General features: G+C 33.7%; 3 protein-coding genes across 14 annotated transcripts in view; 2 read left to right on the top strand and 1 right to left on the bottom strand.

The window, feature by feature from the left end:
- LOC122569976 (aryl hydrocarbon receptor nuclear translocator homolog) overlaps nt 1–1,896 on the top strand; it is a 46,771-nt gene extending 44,875 nt beyond the window's left edge. For all 11 annotated transcript variants that reach the window (XM_043731717.1, XM_043731722.1, XM_043731719.1 and 8 more), the window contains one exon: nt 111–1,896. In XM_043731717.1, the coding sequence (XP_043587652.1) occupies nt 111–328 (218 nt within the window). In that variant the 3' untranslated portion in view covers nt 329–1,896. The remainder of the gene's footprint in view (nt 1–110) is intronic.
- A 324-nt stretch (nt 1,897–2,220) lies between these two features.
- LOC122569978 (U3 small nucleolar ribonucleoprotein protein MPP10) lies at nt 2,221–4,524 on the bottom strand. Its single transcript, XM_043731723.1, has 4 exons — nt 4,338–4,524; nt 2,918–4,268; nt 2,729–2,837; nt 2,221–2,640 (listed from the first exon to the last, which is right to left on the bottom strand). Exons 1-4 carry the CDS (start codon nt 4,412–4,414, stop codon nt 2,270–2,272), a joined length of 1,908 nt encoding a protein of 635 aa, XP_043587658.1. The 5' UTR covers nt 4,415–4,524; the 3' UTR covers nt 2,221–2,269.
- Nucleotides 4,525–4,897: 373 nt separating this feature from the next.
- LOC122570135 overlaps nt 4,898–12,685 on the top strand; it is a 38,609-nt gene continuing 30,821 nt past the window's right edge. The window contains exons 1-2 of one of the 2 annotated variants that reach the window (XM_043732059.1): nt 4,898–5,018; nt 5,320–5,436. In XM_043732059.1, the coding sequence (XP_043587994.1) occupies nt 5,419–5,436 (18 nt within the window). In that variant the 5' untranslated portion in view covers nt 4,898–5,018; nt 5,320–5,418. The remainder of the gene's footprint in view (nt 5,019–5,319; nt 5,437–12,685) is intronic. The other variant, XM_043732057.1, reaches the window with a different exon arrangement.

Below are 12,685 nucleotides of genomic sequence, written 5' to 3'. Positions count from 1 at the left end.
AATCCCTATTAGGTTCTTAGGTAGATGAATATTACGATGGTAATTTTATTGAATCGTAGATGAAACGACGCTAAAATGGATTAAAAGGATAAATAATTTAATTTTTGAAGGTATGTGGGGTTGGCAGAGCCAGCAACATCAAGCACCTCAACAAGATGGCGGACAATCAAATCCTCAGGTGGCCGGACAAGCACAACAGCCTCATCCTTCTCAAGGTGGACCTGGCACACAACCTCAGGAACTGTCAGACATGTTACAAATGCTCCAAGACCAGGGTGGGGCGTCCGGTTTCGAGGAGTTAAATATGTTCAATACTAATTTCGAGTAGCGACAAGAAAATAATATGGCCGATAAACATCTACCTTAAGGAAGCTTTAAGGTTCGAATTTCATTGGTAGAGTCCCGGGATCGCTCGAAGTATCGTAAATCACACTTTTACTCGAGCAATTAATTACAATATGAGAATTCGCCAGTCAGCACCTCACGCGCAAAACTTCAAACAAATTAACTAACTTCACAATAAGTTTATCTGAATTTTATAAATTAATTTGTTAACGCATCCGTTTTGCGAGAAGTTTTTATTTTATTAACAGTACGATTTTAACGATCGTATGACAGCGCTATAAATTATTCGAAATTCGTGAATATTGTTTTGCAAAAGTGCCATGAAATGTCATATTGGGAAAATATAATATGGGAAGTGGAGACTTATAATATGCACAGATGGATTAGTTGATGAGATACGGGTTTTAACATTTGATATGACAAATAACACAAAAGGATTTTCTGAAAGGAAATTATAATTTATATTTTTAAGTCTCCTTTTTTCGTTTGCTTCTTATAACTGAGATGTAGGTTAGGTTGTATTTAATGAATGATCGTAAGATAATCTTCTTGCTATTTCTTTATATATATCTGATTTTGCGATACTAGGGGAAGTAAGTTTAACGAAAGCAGCGTAAATTAAAGACAGAATTATTGACTCTGCTTCCTGTTAAAAAAAAAACACAATTATAGTAAGGTAAACTATATTTAAATTGTATATGAAGTTTCAAAAACGATAAAGTAATAGAGTGGCCTAGAGTTTCATCGAGCTATTATTAAATGGATGTAAGTATCTGTATAAAATTTTGGATTAGAAGAAAACAAAAATGCGTGCAAGATTTGTAATTGTTCGAGAAAAAGTAATGTTTCATTAAGATTCCAAACGAACACGTTCGTTGTATATCGGACTGCATGTATTTTGTACGATTATTATCACTTTACATTTTTATAGGATTTTAACGCCTCATCTGTGCTTATTAATAAGTAGTAGAAAGTAAATTCTCTCCTTTTTTACGTGGTAGCGATTTTATTTCGAATAAGAAGCTGGCGCACTTCGACAAACGTTCAAAGGGGTGCATTCTAAACGATAAGAGAAAAAACAAAAAATAAAACAAAGTATTTTTAAAAAACTTCTCAATCAAACTTACACAAATCACGGTAATTTTAATACCAGCTTATCGTTAGATTTCTAAGATTAGCTTAATTATTTTAATTTAGACCTTTGTAATTATAAATAGTGCAATCGTCAAAATCGACGCAGAATGGAAAAGAAAGCATCGTTTGAACTGGACAACAACAATGATGTACAAAAAAAAATTATATGTAATCCACTTTGCTTCTCTGTGCAAAACAAGAAAAAAGCAAAAACACCATTTTTAGATATTTCTAAAGAAAAATATAGATAATGTTACGCATACGAAAACATAATTCCATTTATAAGTAACCATGTGTGATTTAGTGCATTGTAGATGTACATGTCTAGCAAATTCTTAAGTAGATCGAAGGAACAGTTGCAGCATATCATGATGAATTGGGAACATTTGTCACTAATATATATAAAAATTTACATTACACGTATAATTCTTTTTAATCATCCTTTGTCGAAAGTAGCTACGATTACTGACAATAATTAACATATTGAAGTCGACGAAGGCATCAATATGTATAACGCAAATAATTGATTAAACTCCGAAACATATTTCTGAAGCATTCTATGATCCTTCCTCCTCTATTATTTGAAATTATCTTTCCTTCTTTTTATATTATTAAAAAAGATAATAAAATTAAACTTACGGCCAACATAAGAGATAGAGAAACTGATATTCCATATAAAAATGAATTTAATTTATTATCTTTAACTTAAGATCGACCTAGGTGCAGATTAGAAATCAATTGTTAATTATATAACATTTTCAATTTATATTTACATAACTTGGTACAAAAATTATAACTTTAATTTCATCGCAGATAGAACATTTTTTTGTTTCTTGCTACTATCTGTATCAGTCTTCGCTTTAATATGGCTCTTTACTTCGTCTTGCAGTTGATTAAAGAAAGCTGTAGAGGACTTAGGAGCTTTGAAACTGGACTCGTCCATTTTTATAATATTCCGATTCTTGCTCAATTTCTTTACCAACTCTGTTGCCTTTTCTTTCTTGTATTTCTTAGCAACGCCTGGTTTGAGTGCATTTAACTTCTCTTTTTGCTCCATGGCCTGTTGTCGTGCACGTTGTCTCATCTTCTTGCGCCTTCGGTCTCGTTTCATATCCGTTTTGGTTCTTTCCGATTTACCAATCACATCACCTCGTGGTTTGGCTTAAAGAGAAGGAAATGAAAAGCATAATTGAATATAATAAATATGAAAAATTTAAACAGTGTACAAAATTTCTTCTACTCGATATACCTTTAATTTCCTCTGGAGCTAATAAAGCGACATCGCTCATTCCAACTGGTGCCACTTCCTCCATATTGATTGCAGGCATGTTATTAATGATCCTTATTTCGGGTTTAGCCTAAAAAAATGTGCAATTATTGATAAGCTGTAGAGAATTACAACATAAAGAAACAAGTTTTTTTTTACTAATCTTCTTACCTGTGCTGGAGTGTAATGGAAGTTAGACAAAGCATTTAACTTGGAGAGCACAGAATCCATCATTTTACGAATTTCCGTATGCAATTTTGGTTCCTCTTCTTCTTTCTCATTGTTATTTGGATTTAATGCTTCCCTCTGTCTAATGTACTCATTCTCGTAAATTTGAGATAAACTTTCTTTACTTTTTTCCTGATTCAAGATCAACCTCTTTTTGTACTCTAATGGTGTCTCAACTGGTTTAAATTTCTTCTCAACATCATCCCAAGCTTTGTCTTTTATCCTTTGCTTAATTATATCTTCTAGTTTTAATGTTGTTTGCTCAGTTATTACAGGTGCAGGTCGAGTTGTAATGTCAAATTCGACAAATTCCTCTAACAATGAATTCTGTGGCCTACTTGATGCACTGACTTCACCCTTTAATTGCCAAGGTTTGTCTCCTATAGCTTCCTCTTCTAGCTTTTCAATCCTCTTTTTTAATCTCTCTTGTCGCGTTTCCAGAGAAGATTTAATTTCTACATCTTCTTTCAGATCAATATTTTTATTTTCTATGCTATCTGTTTCATCAGAATCATTTGTAAGATTAAATGTAACCTTCTTCTTGGAAGACTTTGGATCTTCCATTTTATTATCTATATCTGTTTCACTATCTATATCCATTTCGTTATCTGAATCATTGCCATCATTTAGCGATTCATTATCATCAGACTCTTTGTCATTTATACTTTTGCATCGTTTGGAATAATGAAGATTTTCATCTTCACTTTCTGGACTATCAAAAAAGTCTGCATACTTTAATAGTTCTGCTTTCTCAGTTTGGGTGTCATCATCAGAAAAATAATTGAATAAATCTACAGATTCATCACTAGATACTTCTTCATTCTTTTCATCCTCTTTCTCTTTTTTTTCTTCTTTTGTTAAGTACTCATCCAGCTCTTCTAATTTAAAAAACTTGTCATCTACTATTGATGATTTCTTCTTTCTTTTCTTTACATTCGTTTGCTGTTTTAAATTACTTCGTAGCTTCTCCTCATCCTCTGAGGTTTCATCCTCTATCATCTTTTCTTCATTATCCGATAAATCTTCATTTTGTTCAGGTTCCGATATAGAGTGAGTTGTACTAATTGGTAATTTGAATACTTTAGTTTTGGCTAAAAGTTTAGAAACATCACCAATCAGGTGATCAAGTTCACCCTCATTTTGCAATTCAAGCTGCTGCCAGATCTGTTCTTCATCAAAGCCTTCTGTAACAAGCTCTGGCAGGGCATTCGTATTTGTTTGTGACTGCTGTTTTGTAAAATCATATAAACGCTTTATGGAATTTTTAAAATCTATGGCAATGTCGTGTTGTACACTATAAACAAATGATTGTTATTATACAATGATGTAGGTTAGGAAAAGAGAATACCGAAAGCATATTTACCTTAAAAATTGCTCTGGGTTCTTAGTATTATTATTGATCGTATTTAAAATACTATTAAATATTTCTGTATCAGCCATTATATAAATTTATGTTTAACTTACTATCAACAAAAAAATATTTAATTGATGGGTTATACTCTGGTTACAAGTAACCACCATTAGTATAAGTTATGTACTAGCGGTTAGGTGCTAGAAATAGGTTATGACATATATCGATAGTTATTAATACATGTAATACCATTGATCGATATTTGTTTTCATCACTCGATATGTTATCGATAGTTATATTTCTTATGCGACATTATCGATTAAGTATAGCAGTGGTTTGAATTAAAATTAAATTTTGGATTAATATAATTAATTATTAGATTAATATTTTCGGCATAAGAATGATGAAAATAGCGAACATTAAAAACTCTTTTTAATTATCTGCTCTGAAACTGTTGTAATTCACTGACTGAATCACCAATCATACAACATTTCAATTTTGTGCGCGAATTTACACGAATGAGAAGCCGTTCCACATCAACCAATCAGGAGTCAGCTAGACGAAGTTTTGGCGCGGTTCGTCATTGTACTGTTGAAAAGCATCGTATCAAGACGTATTGTTGTTTGAAGCGCGTGATTTCAACTACGTAGTATTTTTGTTACTATTCTATTGTTTCCTACCGATTATTATCAGGTACGTTTAACTAATACATATCTTATTTAGTTTATTATATGTTGTTATGACGAAATTCCATAGCTTTCCGAACTTTTTCTGTTCGTTTATCATCGATCGCTCATATTATAGACTTTTTTTGAGATAGAACTTGAGTTGTATTATTTCTTCATTTTAATACAACTACTTGAATTTTTTACATTAATTCTAAATCTTTAGTTATGTTTTGCGTAGATCATTGATAACGTTTAATTTATTTTAACAAAGATAGAAAAATTGATGTCTTCAAAAGTAAATTATAATATCCCATGTTTTGTTACAGATTTCTCACAGCTTCCAATGCCTCTATAGAGTTCTGTGGTTTCTTTTTGATGATTGCTTTAGTGATGACTTCCTCTAAGCTACTGCAGCGTCGATAACAATGTTTTCCCATCTAATGGTGAGTCACATGTCTTTATATTTCTCTGGCCATCCAATCATGTCCAAAAGGTTCGAACCGAAACAAATGACTCGTATTACGTAGAACTTTTGACGAGCATATTAACCACGGACATTTATTATTAATATAATGTTGATTATTGGGATAAATGGTATACTACTAACAATCGTTTGAGTACCTATGGTTAATAATACGTTCACCACACTTATCTTTAATATCGGAGTATGTATATTTAATATGGGCCCACAGTCCATACAAATATTGCAATAATAAATATCGAAATGATTTTAATTGAACATTTTGTCGAAGAATATCCGACAACCAGTACATTTATAATAAATAATCTTTAATTTCATTCCTTTTATGATATATGTATTGAAAGATTTATTACACGATAATTTATCAATTTTTGAAACTAAAATATACCATTATTGAACAATTAATTATTAAACATATAAACTTAATATGTTCTTACAGATACAAGTTTGTTATAGTAATACAAATTTTAGGATTAGTATATTAATTAATAGCAAAGTAAACAATGATAATAAATTATTTTCAATTAAAGAAGTTTCTCCTTTTATGATAGTTTCTCTACCAATTCTCAAACACTAGTCCAAATTACTAATTATTAATAGTTGTTACGAATGACATTTGGATCTAGATCAGCTTCCGCGATTTATATTTTTCCTTTACCTTTGTAAGTTATTTTTTATTATGATTATATTTTGTTAGCCCTTCTGGCTAGAGATTCGTCCCCTTTTTTAGCAGTCGGTAAATTATAAGGACTATTATTATTTAAAATATGCATTGCTAAAGTATATTTGTTTGCTGATATTCGCCATAGTAAATCACAGAGGGCGTAAGAAATACTCTGACTTTGCAAAGTCGGTATTTCAGAACGTGAGACAGTGAGACACAAGCATTGACCGTCGATGCTACAGAACCTGGTCTGTGATTTTACCAATGATTTACTAGAACTGAATACAAATTGTCTCTGATGTCAAAGAGACAAATTGTCATTACAAATGGAGGTAAGATAAGTAAAAAATTGTTTAGAAATAGTTGTTTTAAACTCGCTGAAAAATAAGTATTTGGTAACCTTTTTCACATCTGCAATTATTTCGTATAATCTTCCACGAAACTTTGTAAAATTCTAATCCAAATCTCCAAATTTAAATTCGGGATTATGTACATACATACGTACATCGTCATTGTACATATATAGACATTTGTTTCGTCAATAAGTATAGTTACCGATTGATGGTCCTTCGCCACCGTCAGTCACCAGTTATAGCGTTCATAGTAAGAAAGTTCAAATCTTCCAAGAACTCTGTATAATGTCGAAATGGAATTAGTTGCATATTTGAATTAAATTAATTATTAATAAAGTAACGAGTTATTTCAATCTTGTTTGATTTTATAACCATACGTAAGAAGAAGTTTTAAATAACTACCGGACATTTTATATTATATAGAAAATACTACAAGTACCAGAATATTGATACACACGATGTCCTCATCTTTTTTACTTACTTCCTCAAACCAACAGTAATCTCGTGAGGCGTTAATGGTGTACGTTTTAACGTTACGTCACATCGCGACTTTCTACATCCTCTTCGCGATACTGTTATAAAAATTCCCTCGACATTTAATCACGTGAAAGGAATCCTACAACTCTCGGACCCAGAGTTAATGCTTGTATCGACATAGATTACGCTCTTTCAGAATCGGTACAGAAGAAAGAGGAAAGAAAAGGTAAAAGTAGGATTCTAATTCTCGTATTAGTCGCTATAAAATATTACCACGTCTCGGTGGTCCATTGATGTTTAGTATAATGCTCTTAAGAATCAAATCTATTTTCTTGGTAAATGGTCTTGGTTTCGAATGTTAAATACGGTTTCAAGATATTAGAACTTGACACTTGTCAATTAATGCCTTTAATTTTCACTTTTCACCGTCGTTATCAACATTTTTGTATATTTACGATTCACATATATTAGAATTCAGATATTTGGGGATTAATTATTTGGACTGTCAACGTATCCATGTTCGACCTTCAACTTTCACTTGGATCCGGAGTTCAGTCGTTTATTTGTAATATCGTATATTTAAATATTAGAACCGGAAAGCCAGAAATTCCTTAGAATTTCTACTTCTTCGTGCATCCGCAAATATTATTCTTCAAATATTAGAACTTGAAACTTGCAAATTAACTGGTTTCTAAATATTGAAATTAAAAATATGCAGATTAGTTGCTTGAATTTCCAGTTTTCACCCTTCTTATCACCACTCTTCGTATTTTCACGGTCTCCAAATATTAAAAATCCTGACTTACAAACTAATTACTTGGATCTTCCGACTTTTACATTATCAATTATCCTCGCTAATTATTCGTTAACTTCTGATAAAGATTCTTGAGACTTTTAATTTTTGCGAGCTGGAAATATCATTTATAAATCTATTTTTGTAGAATATCGATTATAGGGATAATATATCGATCGATGGCGGATCTTCGGCGAAAGGATGCGTGTTTCATGTTTTCACGGTTGATTTTACGTTGTACCGGAACCGTTTACTTTCTCAGCGGCGTTCTACCGTGACTCGTTGGGCACACGAGTCCTTTTCCTGTTTTCCCTATCTTTTTCCTTGAACGATATCCCGCGATTAGGCGACAGGGCTCGTTACGTGAAATTACGTAAACTTGTTTCCACGAGTTTCAGACCGTAAGCCGTTATTTTGATGAGATTGAACTTCCTACGACGATTAAACGTAATACCAAGCAAGTCGTGTATTTTATTTAAAATACATATTGCTTATTGGTATAGTCGAATTGCTGGTTTACAGAGTATAGCTCATAGAGAAATAACTATATTATACTATAGTCGATCCACCTGTGCCTGGTCGAAGGAAACGTTGATATCAAAGTCACGATTTCCTTATGGTTTTATTAGTACAGCAAATAGGCCGCATAATGTAACGGTACGAAAATAATGGCGATGATCAGAAATTGCCGTATTAATCTGAAACTATCATATGCGTTAGATGTTACTGATAGCACGGTAATGTATATAAACATTTGATATATCAATATCATTTGAACGCACAGGTATTCTGATAATCATGTTATTTACATAAGATCTTGTGGACGAGTTTACAAGTACTGCAATACCGAAGTGAAGATTATTATAGCCGAAATATTAGACATTTCAAAATACTTAAATAATTGAGATGTAAAGGAGAAAATAAACGTAGCCATTGAAGTACTGAAATTGACGAAATAAGGAGGAACAAGATAGGAAATGACGGAGAAAAATTCCTCCGGTCACTGTTGAGACAGATAACCGTAGAAGGTAGAGGCCCCATTTTTATACGGTTTAAGTGAATTGTCTGGTAGTTTCCGCGTCAGCGAGCAAAACTTGAAATCAGTTTTTCAGCGAACCTTCCTCCTTTTCGTTTTCCGTTTCTTTACTCTGTTATAGATGTCAGTCCCGTTGGATTTGGCTTGGAAAACGTGTTTCGCATTCCATCGAGCCGGAGAGAACGCGCATACCATTCGTTAGGATCTTGTTTCACCTAATCGTTCACAAAGGTGCGAACTGTCGTTCACATGCACAGCGTTTAGATTACAAAGCTTCAATTACATTGATTCTTACCAACGATTAAGCATTTCTTGTTACGTATGTACTACCTTTAGCTAATCCATAGTACAGATTGTAATTTACATGTTACAGGGACTGTGGGGCATGTATTTCAAATATTTTACGATTACATGTCTGTTTATAGTTCGTTACAGGCCAACTGTTATTCGACAGTTGCGTTACAGAGCGTTCAGATTAAAATGCTATCTCCGGTTAATTCTTCATCTCGTACAAATTGTAATTTTCAATATGTAGATACAAATTTGCCATCTGCTGATGAATAAGCGAACGTATAGAATATAAATGGAACAAAATATCAATTCGAATAAATGTAAACCGACTGAAGTATAAATATAGCTAAATACGAGTCGAACGAAACGTGAATTTAAATAAATATAAATTGAACGAAATGGAAATTTAAATAAATAGATACAGATTGAACGAGACGTAAATTTGACCAGCCGCAAATAAATAATAAAACGCAGTGAAATATAAATTTGCACGAACAACGCGACTAATTACTTTCAACCTGCACGAACAAAGAGAATACGCTTTTTTCCATAGTCTAGACGCACCTTGAAGCGACCTTACTTGCGAATGGTTGAGTGCTCGAGTCGTCCGCGAGTTCGCCAACGATACTTAGCGCATCTGGTTAGCATTCGTGGCAGCGGAGGTGTACACGTTCGCCGCGACTCGCTTTTGTCGATGGTCTCCTATATCGGGTGACCCGAATAAATAATACGACTGAATGATGATCTAGCTGTAATTTCTTTGCTCCACCGTTTTCGTCATCGCGCGGTTGGACACGCTCGATCACCTGTGCAAATCGATACTCGTGGATTGAGCAACCAAACACGATCAATAAACACGATAGATTTTCATTTTAATTAACTTGTATCTCTGTTCACGTGGTTAGATGGTTGTAACGTTGAAGAGGAGGCGTGACGACGCGTGTTAATTAATTGCAACGAACATTTCTTTTTCGTTATCAATAAACGAAAACGACTCGTATGACTTTTTCAAAATTATAGAAAATGGACGCAGGAACTTTGTACTGATTCGTATACGCAAGAAAGTATAGCAGAGGCAAGACATTTTATTCTTTTTTGGTCAACGAACGAGTGATCTAGTTAGATACATATGGAGTGCTAATTTATAAGAAGTGTTCTGATTAAGCTAAAGTTTCCTTTAAAACTTGTTCAGTATGTTATTATTATTATTATTATTATGTTATATTATATAATATATTCGAATATGGATCTTTGTTTAATCATCGAAAAATTGCGAATCGTTGTTACAGTTTGAGGATGGTCCTTTTCGTATTAGTCGACTGACCGATGCTCTACATGCAGTCCGTCCTTGCGAATCGTCTCACATATTAACTGACCTGAATAAATAATAAAGATAAATAGCCAGGTTTAGTTTTAGCCTCGCCTTTCATTTATATTCGCCGATTGGCTCTAATCCGCGCGTGCCGGGTTAATGTAATCCGCCATTGCTAATCCTAACCTCGTCCACTTCACGAACTGAATAAATATATCCATCGATTAATAAACTCCAAAGAAACAATTACAAAGCAATATTATAAAGAAATGAGGTGGTGTTAGATGTAAGTGCCCGAGTAATACTCTCGATGTTCAACAATAAAGTTTATTTAACAATCAACAATCACGCTTCTCCAATGTGTTTCCTTCGCTGTTACGCTAGACCCTTCGCACTTCGCTGTTCGAAACGGAATGAATCTTTTGTTCGAAACCAAACGGTTTCTTTTCTTTGTTGCCCCTCGATATCCCCACTACTCTCGCGTTCGTTAGACGTCCGCGACCGTTGCCGCGTACGCTTTCTTCCGAATATTCGGCGAAAGGACCGTAGGGATATCGATGGTACATCGGGCATGTCGGCCTTACGTTCTGATGGTATAGCGCTTTGTGTCGCGAAGTCATCGGAATGTTCCGTCGTCGAGTACCGTCACAGAAATATCTATTAATAAGCGAAAGAAATCTCTATTTAGATTTCAGTTTCTAGATCGTTCGTAAGAATATCTATTGTATTTGCATAATCGTCTACAGTCCGTTCATTATATTTTTATTGATTTTGCAGAGTTTAATGATAGACGAACGAACTGATGCAAGCAAATGATTTACTTTCAACGGAATGAAAATTAATCGTATACCTGGATAATGAAAGTGGAAATTTTACAATGAGCGAAATTAGTCATTTTAGCCTCTGAATGGCTAGATTTGTAAAATTTGGAATTTCGGTGTGATATATGGTTAGGATTGCAATTTGCACCGCAACATTTGAGTATAGATCAGGGCTTGGAGTAAATATATTATTTTATTTTCACTCGTGCACGTTACGGACTGTATCATTGCGGATATGTGATACATTTCGTTTTGTACGGTGCGCATACGAAACTATACTGCGGTTTGCTATCAGAGAGCCGACGGTCTATAATTTGAAACAGTAAAGCTGAGTATTTCGATGATCGACTCGTACGATCTGTCGTTACTACGCTTCGGTCGATTCTGAAATTTTCCGAGAAACGATAAACTATTACGTATAAGATGCTATACGTATGGTATGCTAATGAATCGATATTCTTTTGCTTGTTAACGTTGTATTTTAATTTTAAGTACCGTAACGTTTGCTTTTCTTCATATACGTTCTCGTACTATCAGGTCGTCCGAAAAGTTTCTTTCCTTTTATAAGGAAATAATAGACGCACAATGTTTTTTGTTTTATATTAGTTTATCGAATTATGCACGAATATAATAATAGAAATAGAACGAAATGGGTCATACCTAATTCAATAAAATAATATAAAACAAAGTTGTTGTTCACCTATTATTACCTTATGAAACGAAAGAAACTTTTCGGACAACCTAATACGTGTACTCTACAAATATTCGTCCCTTTTGTCTAATAAATGAAACCAGGTTGTAAACAAAAAGGTAAACGTCTTTTGGGCCATTGTTGGCTATTTTAACGAGTCGAAAGAAATTTTCATTCGATGATTTCTCATGTAACAGGACTTCATGGTCGTTGTTTAGACCGTTACGATAGGAAAAGCGGAAAAGCATCTATCGACGTGGCACGTGTATACAGGTAAAGAGTCATTAAACAGATACATACGTCGACGATGAAGTGAAGTCATTTGTACCGATGAAATTCGAACGGCCCCGAACGAAACGATCGTGTGACGCGGATGAATATGAATTCGTCCTTCGCCAAGCAAGAAATTGTAAAAGCCTCCGAGGGAGCTTTCTATAAATGCGTATTTTTACGATGCTCGCGTAATGTTTATGGCATCCGTGAATTATGAATGACGTTATGCCGTATGACAGCACAGTGAAATTGCTTTGCGCTAGACAAACCCCACGGACAGCCATTAAATCGCCACCTTTTATTAAATATTTTCCTTTAATTTACGCTCGTGTTCGATAAATGGGACGGAAAATAGAAACGTATAGATTGCTTTGCGTCGATCGCGGTTACTTTAAATATTTGTTGTTAAATATTGGATACTTACATCGATGCTTACAAGTATCATATCCGAACACTTGCTTATTTTTAATCTTTTAACATTCGAATTTCTTTTTTTGCCC

The sequence above is a fragment of the Bombus pyrosoma genome, linkage group LG8, assembly GCF_014825855.1.
Source record: "Bombus pyrosoma isolate SC7728 linkage group LG8, ASM1482585v1, whole genome shotgun sequence".
In the NCBI taxonomy this organism is placed as follows: Eukaryota; Metazoa; Arthropoda; class Insecta; order Hymenoptera; family Apidae; genus Bombus; species Bombus pyrosoma.
The sequence above is the reverse complement of the archived record's forward strand: the minus strand, read 5'-3'. Positions and strand labels throughout refer to the sequence as shown.